The sequence below is a fragment of the Natator depressus genome, chromosome 17 (assembly GCF_965152275.1).
Source record: "Natator depressus isolate rNatDep1 chromosome 17, rNatDep2.hap1, whole genome shotgun sequence".
Lineage (NCBI taxonomy): Eukaryota > Metazoa > Chordata > Testudines > Cheloniidae > Natator > Natator depressus.
Window position 1 is genome coordinate 16,422,885 of NC_134250.1, and position 25,401 is coordinate 16,448,285.

Genomic DNA, 25,401 nt, shown 5'->3' on the forward strand with positions numbered 1-25,401 from the left:
TGTGATTTGTGACTACACCAAGTTCTATGGGAGAATTCTGCCAAAAGTTCTCAGGGGGTGGGGGAACAGCAGCTTCTGCAGCCGGGGAAAGATGTCAGCGTGGTTTCACATGGAGTGACCCATTAGACAGGGGCGTCTCTGGACTGCTCAAAACACTTGATGAGTTTGCACTGTCAGTCCTGGTCTAATGAGGGGGACCTGCTGAGTACTGGAAGGAACTCCTACAACAGCAGCCCTAGCCAAACAGCCTATGATACACTCACTTAACTGGAGTTTCTGCAACTTCCCAGATCTCTAGCAGGTACCGGGAGACAACAGGAGCATAGCCTAGATGATTTACCAAGGCTATTCCGTTACCAATTGCTAAGATTAAGGACCATACTTTGCTCCTGATGAGCGTCAGGGAGCTTCCACTGATGTTAATATGGATGGAGGGCAGTATGCAGGCCTCAGAAGAACTAGTTTGGGAAGATGAATTGCAAAACCTCTTGGGATCAACAGCCAGGTCTTTATGGCAAGTATTTGAGAGAATAAATACAAGACAGAAAGAGATCAACTCAAGGGAAAGCAAACCAAGTGGATACTGAAGCAACCAGACACAAAGACATTGTGAAATTCTTTTCAAACATGTTCAGATGATGTTAAAATAAGACAGTGGTGCAGAAGGAGAGAGAATGAGAACTAAGGTGACTGGTTAAAGAAGCCTTTTGTGACAAGGTCTGAACTGTAAGAGAAAGGGCAGAAAAGAAAGGCAGGTGAATGTTGTGTTAAAAAAAAAAAAGTATGAGCAGAGATTTGGTTGGATAAAATCTGCAAATTTACTTCAGTGGCATTTGCAGCTCAGTTACAAGGGAATTGTTCTCAACCCAGAAGACTGATCACAGACAGCTGAAGTCTTCTGAATACTTGTGCAAAACTGGTATTTGTGCCAGTGTTCACGTGGCCAACTTGAAAATGAGTTAGGCCAGGTCTACACGAGAAAACTACTGGTAGACCTATGCCAGCAAACCCACCTAGTTAACTGCAGCTTACACCAGTATGTTTGTCAAATAGACAAATTCTTTTGTCAAAGAACGGATACTGATCCCCAGAGCAAAATAAGCTATGCTGGCAAAAGTACTTTTAGGCTGGCATAACTGCGCTTCCACTAGGGTGTTTGCTGGTGTAAAAACATCTAAAAAAAAAAAAAAAATCACACCCCAACAGACATAAACACTGGCAAAGTTTCGAGAGTAGACCCAGCGGTGTTAGGCATACTTTCCTGAGCAAGGGCCTATGTAGGACAGCACTTAAGCACATGAAGTTAATGAGACACACATGCTTCTGTGCTGTACGGAATAGGAATGGACTTGTGCACCAGGGCTGTTCTGAACTTGGGACTTAGGCAGCCCCAGTGACTTACTCCAGTCTCCCTCCCGCCCCTTCCCCCGGCGCCTTTTTATAAATCCAGTGCAGGACTGTTCCTTCCTCAATAGCTTCTCCTCTGATCCATAAAAATTTCACCAGCCACTTGGGAAGCATAAATAATGCTGAACGACTTAGGTGAGCACTTAACGTGAACAGCCAGTAGTCAAAGCCCGCAGCTGCAGTGAGTAGTCCACAAGCGACCTATAGGCTGAGCTATGTTTGCATAGAACATCAGCTTGTCATTGTGAATGATGAACCAATTAAGAAATACAATGACTGCTGGCAGATGATTCATACACAGCAAAGAGGGCTCTGTTTATCTAATAAATCGTTTGCTATGAATAGCTCACCCAGCTCTTCTGCAGACAAGCTTTTACAGGTCAGAAATTAACATGGGCTGAGAAAGATGTTTAGCCCCTACTCGCTAGGCACTTGGGGAGCATTGTTCCTAGCTAAATCCTGCAGTCAGTTTTTCCAGATTCCAAAATGGTCTACACCAGCTTAGCGGAGAACTGAAAATGTTGGATGCTACTGCACTATTGCCCAGGCAGATCTGTCTGTCTAGCTTTTCTAGTGCAACCATCACCATAGCAACCAGGTGCCAAAAGGTAGAAAAACCAGACAGCTCAAAAGCAGTAGCGGAAACTGTAAAATGGTGAAGAGATTGCCTAGGACTTACCCAGACCAACCACTTTGGAACCTGTCATCTTTGTCTGTTAAAATTACCTTTAACTTTTTATTCTAGTACCGTTGCAAGGGGATACAGTCACAAAAGATTTTGTGCTCCCTTGCCTAATTCTTCCGAACCTTTGGTATCATGGTAAATGCTTATTTCCCCTCCCCACCACCCAAGGAAACAAATAAGACCTGTCTCCAAAGTTAAAATGAACCATAGCATTCAAACTCACTTGAACTGTGATTTATTTAGCAATACTTCATTTTACTCTTCCCCCTTTAGGCATCTATTAAAGCAAAGTGCTCATTACCATGATGCAACTGGTTTAGCCTAGAACAACAAACTATCACTTTTAGCCCATGTCATAAATATAAAGGGTAGGGTGAACACCTTTAAATCCCTCCTGGCCAGAGGAAAAACCCTTTCACCTGTAAAGGGTTTAGAAGCTAAGATAACCTGGCTGGCATCTGACCAAAATGACCACTGAGGAGACAAGATACTTTCAAAGCTGTGGGGTGCGGGGAGAAACAAAGGGTTCTCTCTGTCTGTGTGTTGCTTTTGCCGGGACCAGAGCAGGAATGCAGGTCAGAACTCCTGTAAAGGGCTAATAAGCAATCTAGTTAGATATGCGTTAGATTCTGTTTTGTTTAAATGGCTGATAAAATAAGTGTGCTGAATGGAATGGATATTCCAGTTTTTGTGTCTTTTTGTAACTTAAGGTTTTGCCTAGAGGGATTCTCTATGTTTTGAATCTGATTACCCTGTAAGGTATTTACCATCCTGATTTTACAGAGGTGATTCTTTTACTTTTTCTTTAATTAAAATTCTTCTTTTAAGAACCTGATTGCTTTTTCATTGTTCTTAAGATCCAAGGGTTTGGGTCTGTGTTCACCTATGCAAATTGGTGAGGATTTTTATCAAGCCTTCCCCAGGAAAAGGGATTTAGGGCTTGGGGGGATATTTTTTGGGGGGGAGACGTTTCCAAGTGGGCACTTCCCCTGTTCTTTGTGTAACACTTTGGTGGTGGCTGCTTTTAACCTAAGCTTAGGGGGTCTTTCATGCAGGTCCCCACATCTGTACCCTAGAGTTCAGAGTGGGGAAGGAACCTTGACAGCCCAACTGAGCTTTTTTAGATTTAAAGACGTTGGATTTTCAATTGTAGACATACAGAACAAAAATAAACAGCTGGAGAATCCATTTGGCCTGCCTACGGGGAGTAGCTGGTGACCAGCGATCCTGTCAATTTATTATGCTACTGTTGGAACATACCATTGGGCTAGTCAAGTTTGCCAGAAGCTGGGAATGAGCAACAGGGGATGGATCACTTGATGATTACCTGTTCTGTTAATTCTCTCTGGGGCACCTGGCACTGGCCAGTGTCGGAAGACACGATCCTGGGCTAGATGGACACGTGGTGCGCCAGTAGGGCCGTTCTTACGTATGTTCAAGTTTCAGCAAGGGTGATTAAAGCTGTGTCTTGTTCAAGGAGTCTAGTCCTGTAAGTTTAGGATCTCAACGCTTTGTCTTCCAGGCACTCAATACCAGGGTACCTAAAAAAATTGCCTAAAGCTCCAGAATGAGGACTGTGGACAGCAACTCCACTGCTCTGGCAAAAGGCAACTTTCCACCATTGAAGTAATGGTGGTGTGTGCAGGAGTCAGTACTGCCTTCAGGGTTGGTCCCAGACTTTGGAATTAATTCCCACAGGAACTAAAGAGGGTCATAAACCTCACCAGCTTTTGCTCCAAGAGCAAGACCTTCTGCAACCTGCCTTCTCAGATATAAACAGAGAGCAGCGGTACTCTTAAAAAAACACCCCCAAAATGTAAATCTGCTACATCAACACACAATTCTCCCCCTAAGGAGTGGAGGAAGGACAAACCTCACGTAACAGATGCTAGGTCACGCTGTTTAACACCAGAGCCAGTGCAAGGATGTTTCGCGCCCTAGGCAAAACTTCCACCTTGCGCCCGCCCCCCAGCCCTGCGGCAGCTCCCCACGCCCTCCTTGCCCTGAGGCCCCCCCCCGCGGCAGCTCCCCGCCGCCCCCTCCCTTGGCCCGGGGAGCTGCGTTCGGCATCTCCCCACCCCAGCTCACCTCTGCTCCGCCCTCCTCACCCCCGTTACTTGCTGCAGGCAGCCCTCCCCGCGCCCCCCTGCCCCAGCTCACCTCCGCTCCACCGCCTCCCCAAAGCGCACTTTTGGTCGCCCCCAACCACTTGGCGCCCTAGGCGACTGCCTAGTTCGCCTAGTGGTTGCACTGGCCCTGTTTAATGCCCTGCAGGAAGGTGCTCAGGTGAAGCTGTTACAACCACCTGTAGAGCAGGGGGAGAGCAAACAAGAATGGCCCTCCAAAAATTACGGCCAACCTTTTCAAAAGTAGCCACTGCTTTCAGGTGCCCAGCCTGAAATGCGTTGTGCCTTATTTTCAGACATGCTGAGCCAACATAAATCGAGCAGAGGTCAATAGGAGCTGTGGGTCCCTTGCCTCTTTGAAAAAGAGGTACCGGGTCTCTCCAGTTGAGCGCCCTGAAACTGAGGCACTAAGGAGCAACGTCTGCTCTGACAGCTTCCCTGCAAATGCTGTGCGAGAGCTTTGACCACATGTGACAAGACAACCGGTAGCCTTGGGGGCAGATTCAGCAAAGGCACCACAAATCTGACCAGCTATCAATATATAACCTGGATTAGAAAAGAGTAAACCTTCTTCATCTATTTCATAGCCCTGCCCTCTTTTGCTCTCCTGTTCCTCACCTCCATTCCTTCTCTCACCCCTTCCCACTACTCAGCTTTCCTGTCACCCACCCTCAACCTCCTGCCAGCATCCTGTTCTCTCCCAAACCTCCCCACCTTCCCTTGACCTGTCTGCCCCTCACCCTGTTCATGCACGTGGGAATAAACCAGGAGTACAAAGTAATGTAATGTCTATAAAATAACGCCTGCATAATCCAGTGATCTCATTGTCTGATATTTGTAATGCTTGTTTCTCGTTTCTCACTACCTATTTGAGGTGTCCTTACTGTCCCTCGTCTCTAGTTGGATTGCAAGCACTTCACAGCAGGACCTGTCCATTCTAGTGGGACCACTGAATGGATAACAGACTCACCAGGACACGATCTCCAAGCCGTAAGTCTTTATCGCCTTTTTTCACCGACCCGCTGTCTGACAGGTTAGATCCAGATTCGTTTCCGGTTTTCATGGTGCTGTTCAGGACGCTCTCCCTCAGGGGGATGACGCGAGTGGAGAGAGGCGGCGTAGCCGTCCCCGAGTGCAACGACAAGTTCTGAGTTGTCAGGGACTCCACAGAATGGGCATCGCTGCCCGAGCCCTCCGCCACGGGCTGGCGGGTCAGCTTGGAGGGCCGTGTAAAAATCCCCTGCAGCAGCTGGCACTCAAAGTAACGTACGCCACCAACGGAGCCATCATTCTTACCCACCGGGTCATCCAGAACAACCCCTGCCCACTGGCCGGGGGCGAACTGCGTCTCCCCAAGATACTGGATCACGCCTGGCTTCACTCCGTTCACCCAGACCCGTTCGCCCACCACGAAGTCTCCCAGGAAGTCATCGCCCACCTCAGTGACCTTTGATCCTGACTTCTCGGTGCTCGCAGTGGAGGTGGGAACCTGCTTGTGCAAAGGTGAGCCTGCAAATTGAAGGAAAACAGGACTTGGTGTGATGTGAAGCCAGATTACTAGGAAAGTTTATTAAAACTAGAAGATCCAGTACCATCATTCAGGTTACATATTTATACACAGACACAGATACAGGTCACAGACAAAGACTGGAGTGACCGTGGTTACTTACACATCTGGAACACTGACCCGCCTCTGCAGCTGAAGAGGGGAGTTATTCATAAACAATTCAACTTCAGCCCAGTATCTACCTCGTCGTACGCATTATTAAGAACTCACCTGTGTCCGTTTCCCCATTCACAGGAGGAGAGTCAGAAATAAAACAACTTACTACCAACCTCAGAGCAGCGTTGGAAGGATATTAGGGTAGGTAATTATTGCGTGTATGATGCTCTGCAGAAGTAGCACTAAGAACATTAATAAAGGGCAGCAGAAGGAAACCTGGCAGGTGCTCAAAGGCCCAAGGTAGCTCATTTCCCACCTCTCCTCAGGGAGGAAATCACTCCTATGAAAAATGGGAAATCGGTTTTCCCTGGTGGTGTTAGGGCAATGCTCGCTATATGCAAAGAGTTAACAGGTGAAGCGCTAGTAGATGGCGCTTGAGGGTGTGTAGCATAGCTCATGGCTTTTGTAGGACCACTAAAACTTGCTGTTGTCGTGCACTGCAAATGGCTTCCTTTGTGTGGCTCTTTGCATCCAGCTTGTAAGAGATGCAGCCAAGACTCAGAAGTAAGGGGACCAACTGGACTAGTCTCAGTATAAGAAAACAAAGACGTCAAAAAGCCTAACTCAGTCCTCTCGCACTAACAGCTGTAAATCTACAGACTTCACTGGGACTGAAACTCATCACCCCAGAGCTAGATGAAATCCAGAATAAGGAACTTCCTTTACTGGACTCAGGCAACTAGAAGGGTGACTTCCCGCACCACTTCCGTACCAGGTGAGGAGCGGGAGAGCAGCAGATGGTGCCAGGCAGTGAGACAAGTTGAAAAACCATCAGATCACACCTAGAGATTGCTTATCTGAAACCCCAGATATGTAAGTAAATTAGGGAATGTCTAGAAAGACGCAATTAGGTTTATTTCTGTTTATTTCTAATTGGCTTGCAGACTCCTCTGTGCTAACCCCAAATGCTTTTTGTTTTGCTTGTAACCTTTCCGCTGGACCTCAAGAAGGTTATTCTTGATGTTTAAATTTTGTAAGTGGGTTTTTTAAATCTATCAAAAGCCTAAGTTCCAGATTTCTTTCTTTTTGTTTTTAATGAAATTTACCTTTTTTAAGAACAGGATTGGATTTTTGGTGTCCTAAGAGGTTTGTGCATGTTGTTAAATTAGCTGGTGGCAAGAGCTGATTTCCTTTGTTTTTCTTTCTCAGCTCTTTCCTGGAGGGTGCGGGTTTAAAGGGCTTGAGAGTATCCCTCAGGAAGGAATTCCCAAGTGCGCCTTTCTGGTTTCAAAGGGGTTTTTTGAATTTTGGTGGTGGCAGCATCTACCCATCCAAGGTCAGAGAGAAACTGTAACCTTGGGAGCTTTATACAAGCCTGGAGTGGCCAGTATAAATTTTTAGAATCCTTGTGGGCCCCCACCTTCTGCACTCGAAGTGCCAGAGTGGGGAATCAGCCTTGACAGCATAGATGGTAAAGCTCCCTTTGAAGTCAACAGGAGTGCTGAATTTAATCCACTGTGCAGTGACTTGCCCAGTATCACTCAGCAAGTCAGTGGCAGGATTAGAACCCACAAGGGTTTTGATCTTCACCCTGTGCCACCTCCACTAATGGAAGAGGTTCAGATTGTTCCAGGAAGCAGTCAGACTTGTGAGCGCTTACCTGAAACGACTTGCAAACCTTGCTCAGGTTCCCCGCTCACTAGCACTCAGCCTCTACCGTTCCCTTCAGCTTTCTCAAAAGTAATGGGCATGACAGGTCAGGTGCCAACTTCTGGAAAGTCCAAAGAACAAAAAAGCCCCCAAACCAAGATGCCCCCAGCTTTGCCAGAGGCGTAGCTGAGCAATAAAAACAAAACCAGCAAAGGTGCTCTACTCGAATTCTGCTAGAGCTAAATGCACTCCCTGTAGAACGTAACGTTTCTGCTAAAACAACCAGCACGGAAATAGTTCTGAGCACTGACACTTATGTGATCATCAGGCTTCTGAGCCAACAGACAGCCATTGCAGTAAATGAAGCTCACGCGCCTCTGAGAGCTATTGTGTCAGTCTATCTGCAGACTCAGGAAGAGAGCACTGCATCTGGCCACACGTGGATCAAAAAAAAAAAAATTAGGGTCCAATCTTGCAAAATTTTGCTACTGAGCATAATCCAATCAAGGTCATTGAGACAACTCATTATAGTAAACTCTATGGACCAGCCGGAGAAGGGGTATCATACAATCGGACCCTATTCTTCATGTTAAGTTTTTAGATGACTAGGCCCTTCAATCCTGCAGAACCTGATAGGACCAACAGAGGAATGCAGTAAGTATCTAGCACAACGACCCACGATAGCTCAGCCCATTTCCTTGAAGCCGTGAATACACTTCTGCTCCTGGGCTGTTTTCCATTCTGGTTTTCAACCCTGCTCTGAAATTTGCCCATCCTCACATGTTTTCTCTTTAAAAGGTTTTTATAAGTGCCTTACATTACTTTCAAGCCCATGTCTCTCCCATTCTAGTAATAGCTGGCACATTAAAGGAATACTGACAAGTAGGCTATCTCCAAGAACTAGGTTTTCTGTTAAATTTTTTTGGCAAAACAAGATTTTCAGGCTTTTTATTACATATTTCATATACAAAGAGGAGGTTGGGGTGGAGGGATGTTATTTGTTTAATTACCTTCAAACATTTACCAGCTGGAAAACAAAACTATCAGCACTGGATTTGTGCATGAGAACCTTGAAGTGAAACTGACTATAAACAGAAAATAAAACCAACCATTCTAGTTTAATGGCCCACAAGTGCAAGAAAGTAAATGAATACTATAAATCAGGAACAACAAATTACGCTGTAAAGATTCTTTCAGTTTTAATAATCGACATGTATCTATCTATTTATATTTATATAATCTTGAGAGGGATGTTTAATAAAGTGCAAATAAAAAGCACAATTTATATTCCTGTTTCAGACCTGGATTCAGTAAAGCACCTAAGCACATTCTTAAGTTCTTTGTTGCATCATGGGCCTTAGACACTGGCTTTACTGAAGTGTCTGGATTCATGGATGATCAAAGCAGTTTTATTACAGTGTATAATCAAGTCCATCCCTATAAAGCTTCAGCACTGCACGCTTTGCACTTCTGCAGGGCTTGTCAACTAGGGACCAAAATGAAGTTTACATTAAACCTCACAACATCTCTGTGCGGTAGCTATTATAACCCCCTTTTTACAGATGGGAAACTGAGGCACAAAATGGACTACAGACTTGCCTAAGTACACACACACACACGTCAAAGGCAGAGTTGGAAACAAATTCTGGAATTCCATCTGCCAATACACCTGCACACACTAACTTCTGCTGGCCGCATATATTCTTAACAACTGACTTGTCTACGAAAGATGAAACGATCGTTGGAATCTTTCCTGTAGCTGATGCTGTGTCCACCAGGAGAGAGGAGAGCTTAGCAGGACTTTATTCAGCCTCAGTTTTAGATCCCTGCTTGATAAACCTGTGGCAGAAGAACTACAGAACTTTCAGTCCCACAATCTAATCACCACAATCTAAATGCAGCAAATAATTAGGAGAGTTTGAAAGGAAGCAGACTCCTGGACAGGGCTAGCAGAGCAATCTCACAGGCAGGGCTATTATTATTTGTTCGGACTGGGTGAATGGTTCCATAAAACAGTTCCTCATTTTTCACCATGCCTGTACTGAGGGAGTGCATTACATCATCTGCGCTATTTGTATATAAAATAATTATCTGAAGCAGCACAAGCATAAAGTGAGTGACCGTGCTGATCACATGACGAAAAGATGGCCCTTCCTCGTCCTATTTCCCCGACTGGTTGTCATCTACAATTTGAGACGCAAACTTCATAGCAGGGACTGTGTCTTTCTAAGATTTCCACAAAGCCCCGAGCAGACTTTGGGGCTCTGTAAAATATTAACCAGGAGAGGCATATAGGCTCACAATAGCCAGACTAAACCCAATCTTCGCTGTTTCAAATTTAGAAAAACAGGGTGGATAAGGCAAATATTTTTTATTGGAGACGAGCTTAAACAGACCACTTCTTGAGACCCGAAGAAAAGCTCTGTGTAAGCTCAAGAAAGCTTGTCTCTCTCACCAACAGAAGTTGGCTCAATAAAAGACATTACCTCACCCACCTCATGTCTCTAACATCCTGGGACTAAACACAGCTACAACAACTCTGCATCCAGTTTCAAATTTGACAGCCTCAACCCTTAATTATCAGCACGATTCTAGGAACATCAGAACAGCCAGACAAGTGGTCCCTCTAATCCAGTATCCAAGCCACTGATGCTTTAGAGGCAGGTGCAGAAAACCCTGCAATAGGCAATTACGGGATAAACTGCCCTCATGGAATGTTTCCTCCTGACCCTCAAGAGTTACAGGTTGGCTTACTCCCTTGAAGCATGAAGGTTTCTACCAATTTCATTTTAAAAAAAACTATTTACCACTGTAACTCTGGATAGTCTTGTTCTCTATGACACTACTCCAGAGATGTCTGGGAGTCCATCCACAGAGTGGAGATGACCTGAAGGGGCCAGCAGTATGGGGAAGTGGCTGGCTACAAAAGGCCAGCCTTCTGGATGCCTGTCCCCAGAGCACAGGGAAAGTCAACATCGTTCCCATGCTCTGAGCTTGCCCTCTACTAGGGTGACTAGATGTCCCGATATTATAGGGGCAGTCCCGATATTTGGGGCTTTGTCTTATATAGGTGCCTTCTACCTCCCACCCCCATCCCGATTTTTCACTCTTGCTATCTGGCCACCCTATCCTCTACTAGGAGGGTGTTGTGACAGGATTGTCTGGTGAGTTTGAGACACTGATCATCCCCCCGTTGGAACTCCATGCCCTTTGCCACTAAGCCTGGAGTCACAAAATCTAATGGTTTGCCTGCTCCCACTTTCTGATAAGATCCCATGGAGCTCCCAGGGTGTGGCACCTGCAGTAACCTGCAGCATCTTTAAAATAGCCCATTCGTTGCTGAGCTTCCCCTCTGTCTGCTGCCATCTAGTTACATTTTACTGAGGCCAGTGGGACACCAGACTCAGGAGGCCAGCAACCGAGGGGAGAAACAAAGGGATAAAATGCAGGGGAGTCAGAGGTAGAGACGTGAGAGAAATCTTTGCCTCGTGACAAAGCTGCCAAGCACAACTGGGGAGTTTGCCAAATCAAGGATGTGGAGGAAAAAATGACAGCATTTCTGCTCACTTGGAAGGCAGATCTCTCACAGGGGGAAAACAATGAGCAACATCTGCACTACTGTTCACTTACAAAGTTAAGTGACAGACCCAGGGTCACAGTGCGAGTCAGAGGCACAGCCAAGAACAGAACCCAGGAGACCTGCTTTAACTAATTTCCCTCCCCATAGATAGAAAGGTGGCCTGGGTCTTTTGCCCTGTATCGTTTGGAAAGCAAGTGGATTGTATGGCCAGCTCTGAGCCACCAGGCCCCAGAACTGTTTTTCTTGAGGGGTTTGGGTCCTCTTAAATGTTTAGGCCATTCTTGCTTGCTAATTAATTGCTTTGAGGCTGCCTGACATACTTGGCATGTTAGGCAAGATTCGTGTCCTGTGATGGACTGTACATCACGTACCCCCAACCCTGTTTTTAGATGCCAGCACTTCAAGGGGATAACACATTCCACTCCAGCAAGGATTGAAAAGGTGAAAAGGTTTTAATTTGATGCACTAGATCCTTAGCCCAACTGTATGGCTCCTGTTAAAACCCTAACAAGAGACATGTTGCTAAATTGCAAGGACTGCTCCGTGCAGGAGACCGCCTTTTGGACATTCCAGCCGGGAGGAAGGGTAAGAAAGAAGTTTCCAAGTAGTTACAGGAGCAAGGAATCATTCTGAAAGCGCTCAACGTTGGAGCAGCAGGTACAGGACAGATGCACATTGTGGATACTAACAGGGGTACCCTTGACTGAAGCCCTCATTAGGCAGACTGTGGCAGCATATACTGAATGGAAGCCACATGTCTACTCACTCAGCGCCCTTTGATTTCTCACAGCACATCAGAGCTGCTGCTATTTTACATTCCCCAGATATTGTCGTCATAAAATTTAAATCAAGGGGGAAGAGAGAGCTTGTTCCCAGGGGGAGAAAATAGAACAAGAATTTAGCAGGAAAACGGTACACCACAAGCGTTATCCATGTGTTTCCTGTACCCAACAGAACCCCGCGCTAATCCTATTATTCCCCAGCTATGTGCCACGCACACTGGTCGCCAGAAGGAACAGAAATTCAACAGCAGTGCTGTGTTGCCATGGAGATCTAGAGAAAGCCAGCTAATTGATAAAATGGAGCCTCATTAGATAAAAAAAAAAGAGAGAGATAGATACCACTTTCTCCCCAGGGAGCTGAAGTGAGAAAGCACATATTACATTTACTGAAACAATAAGGGCTTTTTTCCCAGTCTCTATTTTAAATCCCAGAGGCTTTGTTTGTTTCCCCCTTGGTAAATTGGACAGGTGTTTACCAAATAAAATATCAACTTACCCCAATGAAGAGCGTGTCTCAGACTCAACCCAGTACATGACCCAGCTCTCCCCATACCTGCTACCCACCCACCTTCCCGGAAAGCTCCTTGTAGTAGACTATGCAAGCTGTGGTGGTGACAGCATTCCATTGCCATGGAATCTACTATTTACAGTCATCGCATGGTTAGCAACCAGAGGCTGGGAACCTTAACTAGGATCTATTCTCCTCCTCACGCCATGTGACCTCGATCAAATCACCTTTGTGTTTCTCAGGGTTCTTAACTATAAAATAGGAGTCACGACAGCTACCTCAGGTGGGGCTCGATTCGTGTTTGGAAAACAATTGGATGTCCTCCTGTAGAAGAGGACTCTGGGAGAGGGCAAAGTACCATGGTTATTCCATCCAAATCTCAGCATACTGCACACCTGCAGAAGGGCAGCTGCTAGGAAACTGCCAACGTGCACCGCATGGCAAAACAGAGCCTAGGATTTGCTATACTAGGGTCCATCTAGTCCAATGCCCTACTTCCAACAGTTGCCAACATACAATAGCCTCAGGGTTGCTATAAAGAACCTCGACAATTAGCCAACGCTATATGAGGGGGAAGCAAAAATCATTCCTCCTCCAGTTCACACCCCTATGCAGGAGGGCTCATGATCTTCCATCACAGCCTTAGCTCACCTGGCTACAAACATGGGGGTAAATCCTGGCGGTGCTGAGCACCTGCAATCCTCAGCGGTTCTCACTGTTCAGCCCATTGTCAGGGAGATGGATTGGTGCTTCTCCAGCTTCACACTAATGAGTTACAGCTGAAACCAAGCGAAGGCGGAATGTGTCAGCTGGAAAGCCCAGATGCTGGCCAAGGGGTCTGCTGTTTAGAAGAGGAATAATGTACGTCTGAGCTGCCACGAGCGTTAGGCAAGAGCCTGAGCGACATTCCCATCCATTAGTGCTCTCTGCACGCCTGCCTCTCTGCTTGGGTTAGTGCCTAAGTGATGATGTGGGATCTACTGTCTGGTGTCAGCTGGGATGTCATACACTGGACTCCTTTCAAATCCCTGTTTCTGGTCCAATTCCATGTAAAAACTGGCACTGCTCATTTGTGATGGACAACACATAGACGCTTTCATGCTTAGAAGGGCCCCCACCCTCCACTAAGGGTGTGGCGTACTGAACAGTAACGTTAGCCGTAGAATCAAATACCCCTGGGTTTGTCTAATAGCGTGTCAGCTCTTTTATTTCTTGTGTTAGAATTACTCCGTAGAATTCCTTTGGTCTGTAGGTGAAATGGGGCAGCAGCCACGATACGGCAGTGAACTCTGCATTCAGCAAGTCATGGTCAGCTACAGCCCATGTCACCTGCAGGTGGAGTTGCCCATCTGAGAAGCTGGAGTTGAGGGTGTCCCTCCTCAGCAGCCAAGATATGTACCTGGATATTTAGAGAAGAGGCAGCCTCTCTACCCCTTGAGATTCCTGCAGCTGCTCTACTCTGAAGAGCCACAGCCAGTACAGACAGAGATGTAGCTTTGTCCTCTGTAGAGCAGCGACACAGACAGCAAAATCCGTGCTACTAGAGCTGGGTACAAATCTTTGGAGAAATAGTTTATTGGCCAAAAACCGAAGCTTTGGGTCAACCACAACTATTGGTGAATTTGGGCTGAATTCAGTGAACAGTTTCAGCCAATAAAAAGGTGTTGGGGAGGAATTTTTCAAAAATGGTTTGTTTTGACCTTTTTGAAACTAACAACATTTTGACTTTTTGTTTTGAAACAACGTTTCATTTAGAAACGTAGCGAGGTTTAGTTTCTAAAAAATAAAGGGTAAAAATCACCCCCCAAATGAAACCAAACCACCAAAAAAGAACCTGAACAAATTCATTTCAGTTTGAACGCAGCAAGGGAGCAGCTGTTTTCTGCACGGAGATTTAGCATGTCTCTTTCAAACTGCCAGATGAGGTGGGAGGAAAGGGGGCCTCAAGTCACAAGAGCCGGTCAAGCATTCACGTGCTAGAGGGAGGAGTGCTTTGCAGGGTATGGCTGAACGGCCTGGAAGTGCATCCTGGGAGGAAGAGACCATCAAGAAGATTTATATCTGACTTGGGGGAAAGATTGAAAGTTCTCCAAGTGCAGAGCTGAAAACTCTGGGACTGTGCTTGCCCATCTTGTGGGGAATACAGACAGTGTCTGGCATAGGCAAGGGCTGTGCCTCTGGCACCTCCGAAATCAGCTTCCTCTTCTGTCTCCTGGAATAGCTTCCATGCTTTATACACTAAGTTCTGGCTAAAGCTTTGATGCAACAGGAAAACGGGCTTCAGCTACTCTGGATGGGGAGGAATGACGACAAAGTGGCCTGATATGAGGGAGAAGTGAAGGAAAGAGAGTGAGGAAGAATGAGAATTCTCATCAAGTGCTGACCCTGGCTTTTGGCTCACGAGCTGAATGCTACAAGTTCCCTACTCAAACAGATTTCTGTCTTTACACAGCCTGTCCCATGGGATCTTCAATGGCCATACAGAGCAAACAAAGACCTCCATTTTTGAAAGGTCTCACCCACAAGTTCACTCATAGGAAACCAACTACACAATGGGCGAGATGGGCATTCTTGGTACTAGCAGAAGAGGGAGCTGCTAGGGATGGAATGAGTTTTGGCCACGCCATGTGGTTTGCTTTGATTAGCCTGTTTGCCAGGCAATCAGAGGATGTTCTCGACAGAAGGAGTTTCATAAATGGTTTCTCTCTCTCCAATGCATACTGCACAGAAACCGAACAAGCATTTATCTGATGGAGTTTTGATCTTTTATGAACAACGGGGATGGTTTGGAGATGGATCGCTGCCATTTTTCATTCCATAACAATCATCCCATTCTGCACTGTGCAAAGCTGAACAGCATCACAGTCTAAAGAAAAATAACAATAAACCCACCTTTGTATATAACTCCAGGGTAATTTACAAACAAAGTCAGTAAACAACAGTTGAAACAGGCCCTTTTAAATATAAAGTGGGCATGATCTCCACAAAGCATGATGTACAGGAAGCTATATGTCACACTGTTTTTTTCATCTCTTCCAATGAGGATACACTCAGCATGTACATTTTCCTCATGCTAGATGGTCCTTGGGCCTACTCTGCAGCTTCCAGCTACATCAGACACCACTGCAATAGTGGACACAAACATATTTTACCAGCAGTAACGTGGTATCTTTGGGATCTGAACCCCAGATACATAGGGATAAGTTTGTCTGACCAGGGAGGCACGTAACGAACCAGCAGCTGTGGGTATGTGTGCCATTGCCATCTATGGGACAGAATCTGAAATCTTCAGGCATGTATCATAGTACCTATATTGCTAAAAGCAGGCAGAGATTTTCCTTCAGTTTAAGACGTTGGGGCCTATGCTGTGGAAGCAGAAGGCTCTGAGTTCTATCCCTGCTGCTAATATGAAGGTTTGAGTGGCCATAGTCCATAGAAAGGATTTAGTTTAAGATTTCTTTGAGCGCTGTTAATACTGATTAGATTATTACCTAAGAATTAATACCACCTACTGTACTTGCTATCACTTTAAACTAAGATTAGCACAGTATTTCAGATCTTTAATCTTTGTGGTTAAAGAACATTAGGCAGGCTGGTTTATCAGCATCCTTATTAGATTAAGAGATATTGAGAGATTGTGGATAGATAGTGAAATAGCACAGATTTTTCTTATGCTTCAGGCCTGCATGTTTTTAAATACCAAGAAGCTTGCATTTTTGGCATATTTTGTTGAACAAAAGCAGATACAGAGACTTTGGCAGCCTGGGGAGGTAGAAAGGTGAGTGGCAAGCAGATGCTGCATAGGACGATCTCCTTTTTCATTTGGGGATTATTAACTCACAGCACCACGATGGATTTATTCAGCAGGATGTCATGTTCGTTGATTCTTACATAAGGGTTATTTGCTGTGACGACCAAAAAACCTCATTTATGAAGTGCCTTCCCCTTCCTAATGAACACATGGAAAGGTTCAGCGGTTTAGTTCAGATTTAAAATGCATTTAGGGGAGGGAGGCCCATGATTTTCAAGAGTCAGGAGGGATTTTGAGATGCCGGAAAGGGGCCTGATTTTCAGAGGATGAATGCTCAATGTTTTCTGAAAATTAGGCTCCTTTGGGGTGTCTCAAGTGGAGCAGCTAAAAATTGAAGCATCCTCCTAAAAAAAAAAAAAAAAAAAAAAAGCCCCCCAAAACCCACCAGTGGTCACTTTGGAAAATTTTGGCCAGCATATTTAAATTAATTCCATTTTTATAAACCTCAAGACACATTCGGATTAAGGATTTGTTTACAAGGAGAAATTGGCCAGCATAGCTATAGTGGAATAATTTTCCACTAGTGCTATTCCAGAGTAACTCCCACGTGGACACTCAATTGCAGGATAAAAGTGACTGTATTTGGAGTAATTATTCAGGAATAAAATAACTTATTCCAGAATTGTGCCTACATGGGAAGTTATTCTGGCATAATTTATTCCAGTGGTTCTCAAACTTTTTTTCCCAAGGGCCGCTTGAAAATTGCGGACCACTTAATGATCTTTCCAAATGTTTTTTGTACCGTTAGCTAACTATTGTAAAGCGCTTTGGATAAAAGTGTTATATAAAAAAAAACCCCTTAATAATAATAAACGTTTTTTTGTTCTACAAATAAAAGCACACAACTCATATTTTAATATCAGTAGTTTTACCTTTCTAATGCGATGGATGTGCCTGCTCTCCTCCACCGCAGCAGCCCCCGAGCTGGGGCTGGGAAGGAGAGGGGTCTCTGCCCTGCCACAGCAGCCACGGAGCCGAGGCTGGGAAGAAAAGCCGTTTCTCCCCGGCGGCCGCAGCTCTGGAGCTGGGTAAAGTCGCCTCTTTCTCTGGTCACCGCAGCCCTGCACGTCCCAAATTCCCCCAATCCCTCTTCTCACCCCATTGCCCCCTCCCACCTACCCCCTCTTCACCCCAAGGCCACCGCCTCACCTTACATGTGCGTCTTCACCAGGGTCCAGGCACCTAATTAGTGGAGTCACGCCTGTGTGGCTCCACTTACTAGGCGGGTGGCCCTTCATTTTCTCGTGTGCAGCCGCCCAGACGCACACCTTAGAGCGGAGGTGGGCAAACTACGGCCCGCGGGCCACATCCAGCCCGCAGGACCATTCTGCCCAGCCCCTGAGCTCCTGGCCAGAGAGGCTCGCCCCCGACCCCTCCCCTGCAGCCTCAGCTCACTGTGTCGCCGGGCACCATGCTCTGGGCAGTGGGGCTGCGAGCTCCTGGGGCTGCACAGCTGCAGAGCCTGACCTGACCCGGTGCGCTGTGCTGCGCGGCATGGCTGCCTGTCCTGGGGCAGCGGCGCCGCCAGCCACCGGTGCTCCAGGCAGTGCGGTAAGGGGGCAGGGAGTGGGGGAGGGGGCTGGATAGAGGGCAGGGGAGTTCGGGGGGTGGTCAGGGGCCAGGAGTGTGGACAGAGGTCAGGGTGGTCAGAGGGCAGGGAACAGGGGGGTTGAATGGGGGCAGAGGTTCCGGGAGCAGTCAGGGAGCAGGGGGGTGGATGGGGCAGGGGTCCGGGGGGGGCATTCAGGAATGAGAGGAGGGGTTGGATGGGGTGGCAGGGGGCAGTCAGGGGTGGGGGTTCCGGGGGCGGTCAGGGAGAAGAGGTGGTTGGATGGGGCAGCGGTCCCAGCGGGGCAGTCCGGGGGGGGGGGGGGGGGAGGGTTGGATGGGGACCGTGGGGTACAGTTAGGGGCGGGAGGTCCGGGGGCGGTAAGGGGACAGAGAGCAGGGGGGTGGATGGGGTAGGAGTCCCACAGGGGCCATCAGGGAACAGGGGGGTTGGATGGGGCAGGATTCCCGAGGGGGCCATCAGGAGGCGAGAAGCAGCGGGGGTTGGATAGGGGATGGGGGCCAGGCCATGCCTGGCTGTTTGGAGAGACACAGACTCCCCTAACCGGCTCTCCATACAATTTCTGAAACCCGATGTGGCCTTCAGGCCAAAAAGTTTGCTCGCCCCTGCCTTAGAGGGAACTATCCATGGATCACCTGAATGGAGCTCGCGGAGTTTGAGAACCTCTGGTTTATTCCAGTATAGCTATGCCAATGTCCCCACATAGACAAGCCGTTAGTTACAATTTTGGGTAAGATTCATGATTTTTTTCCATTTATGCAAACTGGGTCACACCCAGCCCATGCTATCGCAGTGAAAACACTTCTGAATATAATGGACAGTGTTAAAGAATGAGTTGGGGGCATAGTGCTGCAGGATCCCACATGACAGACATCTGAGTGATAACAACAACTGGTGGGGATACACTTACAGTAATTGTCAGATAACGATCCTGTGAAGTCCATTTAACTAAACCAAACCATTAACTGAGTAAAGCAAATATGCATCGAGTTACCAAAGACCTGTTGTGTATGCAAAATACATTTCACACTCTCAGGATCCACAGATTAATTCTACCATGTGCTTGTTGCTTTTGAACCTGCCATGAGACTAAAGTTTTAAAAGCTCTGAAAGTTCCATAACACAAACAAGGTCATGTTTCTGCATCAGTTCAGTCAAAAAATCCAGTGCACGCACGCACGCACGCACGCACACACACACACACACAGAGTTGTCCACATTGAGGGATTTTCCAGACCACAAGAGTTTCGTAAATTGCAAGCAGGGTTTAGGATGGCTGGTATTAAGGAAATGAAGACAACTACCCTCATTAAACTGATCTGACAAAAGAGAGATGACTAGTGGCCTTCAAGGAGACATTTACAAATGATTTCCCAGCCAGAGAGTTGAGGCATATGAGCACTGAGAGTACCAGTCTCACGAGCTTCTTAATGGGAAATGTTTGTGTTCAGTAATAAGTAACAGCAGACAGAGCAAGTAAACGCTGTCTGGGTTTTATATGAATTACAGAAGGAGCCATGCTGCAAACTTTTGAACTGGATCTGGATTTGCAATAAGTGTTTGGATCAGCGATTTTCATTTGGGCCCGAGTTTAGTTTAGCTTTCTTGTGTAAAACTGACACAAACAGAAAATAACTTTGCAGTCATTCCTGAGCAGATAAGAGTTAACTGAAAGACTTGAGTATCAAACAGCACCACTGTGGCATATTTATCTACACAAAAGATCATTCAGTTTATTCTCTCTCTCTCTCTCTCACTCACACACACACACGCAATTAAATAGAGATTCCTTTAATGCAACTAACTCAAACATTCCCACTCTCACTGAAATCAGCAAGAAGCAAAGTGACAAATTCGAATAAGAAAATCAGGCTATAACTGGAACTCCAAGTCCCAGTCTATCAATCGAATTCTTATTGCAGTATTATTATTAGTTTGTGGTAGCACCTGAGATGTGCTACGTGCTCGGCAACACCCAGAATTTTGACACTGACTGGACAAGTAACATACAAGGCATCCTAAGGGGCTGCATCTCAAATCTGTATAATCCAGCATATGTACTAAGTGTTCATGACCTTATTAGTCACACAAACGTATCTTCTCTTGATGATAAATGGAAATTACACGAGCCCTAAAAATCTGGGGAGAAGGGATGGCCTAGACTAGAGGTTAACTCATTGGCTTGGGAATTCAGGCAACCTAGGTTGAGTTCTTGTCTCAGCCACAGACTTCCTTTGAGCTAGGAATATAACCTCTCCGTGCTGCAGTTCCCCATCTATATACTGGGGATGACAATACTTTCCTACCTCCCAGGGGCACTCAGGCACTACATAGCAAGCTTTTACCTTCACCCTCCAGTGGGGTAACGAAAGGGAGTGTGTCACCTCACTTCAGGATGACTCCTATCTGCCCCTTTGGGCATCCCTGTTGAACGCCTCCACACACACGACAGTCTTAGCGAAGTCAAACACAAGGCTTGTCTTCACTGCAACAGTTAGCTTGAGTTACTTCACTCGAGAGAGCCTAGCTCTATTCAGAGAAGCCACATGCAAAACACCACTCGTGGTATGTCTATCTTGGAGCTGGAAGATATAATTTCCAGCTCAAGGAGACATACCTGCATTAGCAATCAAGACAGTGTGGGTACGTCTTCTTGAGCTGGAAATTACACTTTCCAGCTCAGGGTTAGACAACTGGAGTATCAGAGGGACTGGATTAACAGCTGAGTTGTGCTAACTCAAGCTGTCGCCAGGGGTGCTGGAACAATCTGTATAGTGGGGTTACTGAGAGCCACTGAACCAAACTATAAACCTTGTATATGATAGAAACCACTTCAAGCCAGGGAGCGTAGCAGCGCCCCTAGTTCCAGCACCTATGGCTGTAGCCGCATCCCCACTGCATTACTACCTCGACTGGCAGCCCCACTCCGACTTCAACCCACACCAGACCAGCTAACTCGAGTTTAAAGCACCACGAAACTCAAGCTAGAAATTGTGTGTCTAGATGGGAGTCAGGTTAGGCGTTAACTCAAATTATACCTTAAGCTAACACTGCAAAGACCAGCCCACAGTTTTTTTGGATGCCTAGCCCAACATCTGAATTGTATTGTCAATGGACATGCGTGTTTGATAGCTAAATCCAGCTCTCAAGAACCCAAACTACATCACAGAACACAGCAGGGAGCTGGCCCTTGCAAACAGTGGTGATCAGTATCTCATTATACCTTTGCGTTCCAGTGCACCCCTCGAAGAACTGCAATATTCAGTAGCATCAAGTGTGGATTTTCACCCAGTCACTGCAGACTTGTTTACCAGCTGTGGGAAACTGATGGTTTGAAATCCATTTAAACACACAAGAGTTTTGGCACAAATCTATGAAGTTCCACGGTTCAGCATTCAATGCCATTGAAGGGTTTCTTCCCCCCCATGACAATGGACATTGTACTGATCTTCTAAAATTAAATACACAAAATGCTGGACTCTTTGATGCGAGCACAGAATATTAGCCTGTCCTCAAAAAGGGCCCATGATACACATAGGGATATGCAACGAATGCTGAAGGTCACGGTGCTGTTTCTAGTTTGAGTGCTTCTTGAAAATCACCACCTGCCCTAGAAGCTGCATCAATGTCCACCCCAAATCCAAACAGGCAGATGGGGTACCCAGGCAACCGTAAGGAAAAAAGGGAACCACAAACTAGAACCACCATAGATATTTATATTATCGAATTGGCTGGGCTCAGAATCTGTCCTGCTTCATTAATACGGTACTATTGCCCTCCTGATTCTTCCTACAGTGTCATTTAAATATAAACAAAGTCAGCATGTGCAGACCTTCTAAAAAACAAAACTTCATCTTTCCTGAATTCACTTTCACATGTTTGTGACAAACAAGTTACTGTTCCTGAAAAAACAGCCAGCTGCCAAATGCAAGACGATCCTCCGTTCCACAGTTCAGAACAGTCGTTGCTGTAATACAAAGAAAATAGAGGAAGTCTGAGTTTTGTCTCTCTTTGATACAAGGCAGGGTTGAGTTACACGCTGCTCAATAGCACCAGGTGTACTTCAGATGGGTCATTGCACTCTAATCCCCAGCATGAACTTTTGTGTATTAAATCACTTCACTGGGAAGTCCTGTGTGCTCAGAAATAGCAGCTAGAAAAGGGGGGTGACTCCAATGCCACATCCAAGAATGAGATATCACAATAAGCCATGTGTCCTGGAAACCCGCACAGAGGTATTTGGGTCAATATCCAGGGTAGGGGCTCACTGGGTCATTTTCAGTCCTAAGTGGCGTTTACATTTAAATTTGATACCAAAACTGGTGATCTTCAGAACTTGGCTGGGACATTGTTACAGAGCAACATCCAAATCAAAACCATCCCTTTGTGTACACACACAGCGCCCTGCAGTCCCATTACATGGCATTCAAGACATAAAAAACGACTATGACGACATTTGGCTACAGCCCTCCCGCTGGGCATTCAGGGTGACTAGACCATACAGCCCTGTTTTGTCCCTTCAGGGAAGGGGTTGGAAGAGGCGGGGCAGGGGTGAGGCCTCACAGAAAGGGTGGAGTGGGGGTGGCGCCAGGGCAGCGGGGGGTGCGGGGTCAGTGGTATGGCACTCGGGCCAATGTTCTCGTCCTCATGTGGCCCTCATGGTCATTTGAGTTTGAGACCCCTGGTCTACACTGCAATAAAAAACCCCAGTGCACCAAGTCTCAGAGCAAGGGTCAATTGACTCGGGCTCAGGCTCCAGGGCTAAAAATAGCAGTGTAGCTGTTTGGGCTCGGGCTAGAGCCCACAGTCTAAGACCCATCCCCCTCGTAGGGTCTCTGAGCCCAGGCTCCAGCCCGAGCCTGAACATTTGCACTACAATTTTATTGCCCTGCAACCTGAGCCCCATGGCCATCCGTGACCATGCCCGGGGTCTTTTACTGCAGTGCAGACATACCACAAGTGGGACACGTGTTTGACACCCACACACTGGACTGATCTACCCAAAGATATTGAACCAGCAAAACATCCAACACTAATAGGTCACCAGCATTTAACTATGTTTTACTCTCCGTCCTTAGCATTCTACCCCTTGGAAACAAACAAACAAAAAAATTATTTTCTCCTCTATCAATTTTTGTCCTTTTCCACTTCGACAAAAGTTTCCTCCTCCTGCTCCTGTTTTGAATGGATCAGATGTTAGCACGGCTGTTTTGGTTCAACAAGAACAGCTTGAATTATCACACCCTCCCTCCCCCATGCTGAAGCCTCACTGACTGACGTGAAAGGGCCAGCTTTGTGTCAGGGATATTTGTTAAGAGTAAGCCATGTGAAAAATGAAATGATCTAAAAAACCCTGGCTGCATGCTCTACTGTGGCCTGCTGGGCTTGGTCATTCCAGCCAGAAACAAGTCACAGCAGGAGGGAGACAGAGCGAGGCAACATCAGGACTGGGAAGAAAAGTCTAGCCTTGTTCCAAGTTCTACCAGATAGGAATGAGCAGATTCAGTTGGTCAACAGATAAGACTGAGGGCAGGCAAGGTTATAATGACCCAGTCTGCTGTTAAATTTCTAGCCCTTACCGTTGTGATAATAACCTGTCTGCCTGAGCATGCAGTTGCAACCTTAAACAATAGCCGAGAGGCATAATCTGCCCAAGTCATCTCCATTGTCATCATGAGGTTCAAGTGCCAACATACGATTTAAATGCCAATCCTGTAAATTTATACACTGTTACTGAGCATTTTAGCATAAATACCCAGTTGATAGGGGGTCATGGGAGGAGTTTGGGATTAAGGGCAGAACTTGGACAGGGGACCATCACTTTTCCCCTCCAATCTGACCCCAATAAAGGCTTTTTTAAAACTTGTGCTCCTCAGGGGGACTTAGAAATTCCACACTGGGATACTCTGATTGGATATTTATTTGCCTGTGTGACATTTTTTGCACCTAAGTTTTAAAGAGAGATGTCAAGTCATTTGTATAGCAGTGGCTCTGCAAACAAGGTAACAGAATTCTAGCACGGAAGAGGCTGTGCTAATGGCTGTGTTATTCTTCTAAGCATGACTAGTGTAACCTACCTGGTTCCTGAAGCCTAAGAGTATGTGCACATCAGCTGCCCCTGACAAGCCTGATCTGAGTTCTTAGTGCATATCACACATGTGGGGGTTTGAGGGATTCTGACATCCTGTGGAGGAGCAAACATTTCACATTTTCTTGTGTGTGTGATTACGATTTATAACAATGAGCTTATTGTTAAGTTTGTTATAATGATTATTAATAGCGTTACAGTAACAGCTAGAGCAACAGTTCTCAACTCGGGGGGTGAGGGGAAGTCAAGCTTTCCAGGGAGCATGGCAAGCCTTCTAATTCACGATGAAGACATGGCCGGGCCAAATTTGCACGAATGGCGTTGTGACACCATGTCTGAGTGGTAAGGGGTGTTTCTCGCTATTGTAAGGGGAGGCTCTAAGTGAAAAAAATGCTAAGGTGGGACATGATTCAAGAAGGTTGAGAGGCCCCAACTGAGATCAGGTGCTAGGCACTGTACAGACACATAAGAGACAGGCCCTGTCCAACAGAAGCTTCCCAGCTAAAGAGAGACAAGCCAGACAAAGGTGGGAAGTGAAACAGAGGCACAGAGAGGAAAAGTAACTTGCTTGAAGTCAAACAGCAGAGCCAGGGCTAGAACGCAGATCTCCTGAGTCCCAGTAGATTAGCACGCTGGACTGGACCACTCGGCCTCATTCACACAAATGCAGAGAACCACAGGCTGACCAAAGGCGTCTAAAATGAATCCCCTCCTGGCCTCCGCATTGACACAACACACCATTGCTGACACAATATGTCATAACAGCCCGGCAATCGAAGGACTGCAGCAGTAGGTCCCTTGCTGTACCACAGAGCCATCCTCTTCGGCTCGCCCCTTCCTTTCCCAGCCTCAATGGATGACAGCCATTTCACCACATGTGCAAATGGGAGGAGGAATAACTACACAAGATTCAGAGGAGGGAAAAAAACTTTAAACACCCATTAATGAACCCTCACGCCATGCTTGAGACATTACGGGGGGAAACTGAGGCACAGAGCAGTGATCACACACACAGGGCCCAATCCTGAAAACTGCTGAGGATCTCTTGTCTGGTGCTGAGCTCCCCCAAACGGTAACAGGGTCTGATTCTACTGAAGCCAGTGGGAGCCTTTCCATTTACGTTAAAGGACTGATCCAGCTCCCATTAGTATTGGGCCCACAAATGAGAATCAGTGGAAGAGCCAGGAGCAGAACCCCCACATTCTGACTCCCAGGCCCTCCTTGTAATCACTAGACTTCAGTGGCTTCCCAAAGTGGCTTTAAAACAGCAAACTTCAGCAGCTAGTGAGAGAAATGGATGGTTCTTTTAGAATGTAAATGCAAGAAATGAATCCTAGGGCTTTTCAGGCCATTAAGTAACATGGAATTCTTTAAAATTACTGTTCTTGGCAATAAGGTCATTTTAACCTGAGTGCAGGCAAGTCATGTGGCCTGTATGGTCTGGGAGCTACCTCATGCCCTCCCTCCACACTCTCTATTCCCACCGATGTCAGTGCGGGAGACATATGCCCATTGAAGGTAGGATGACCAA

The 25,401-nt window shown here is 46.5% G+C and overlaps 1 protein-coding gene across 2 annotated transcripts in view; it reads right to left on the reverse strand.

Moving 5' to 3' along the window:
* Window positions 1–25,401, reverse strand: part of CLIP2 (CAP-Gly domain containing linker protein 2) — a 121,511-nt gene that overhangs the window by 60,003 nt on the left and 36,107 nt on the right. For both annotated transcript variants that reach the window (XM_074974912.1, XM_074974911.1), the window contains exon 3: window positions 5,189–5,727. In XM_074974912.1, coding sequence (XP_074831013.1) covers window positions 5,189–5,727 — 539 coding nt within the window. The remainder of the gene's footprint in view (window positions 1–5,188; window positions 5,728–25,401) is intronic.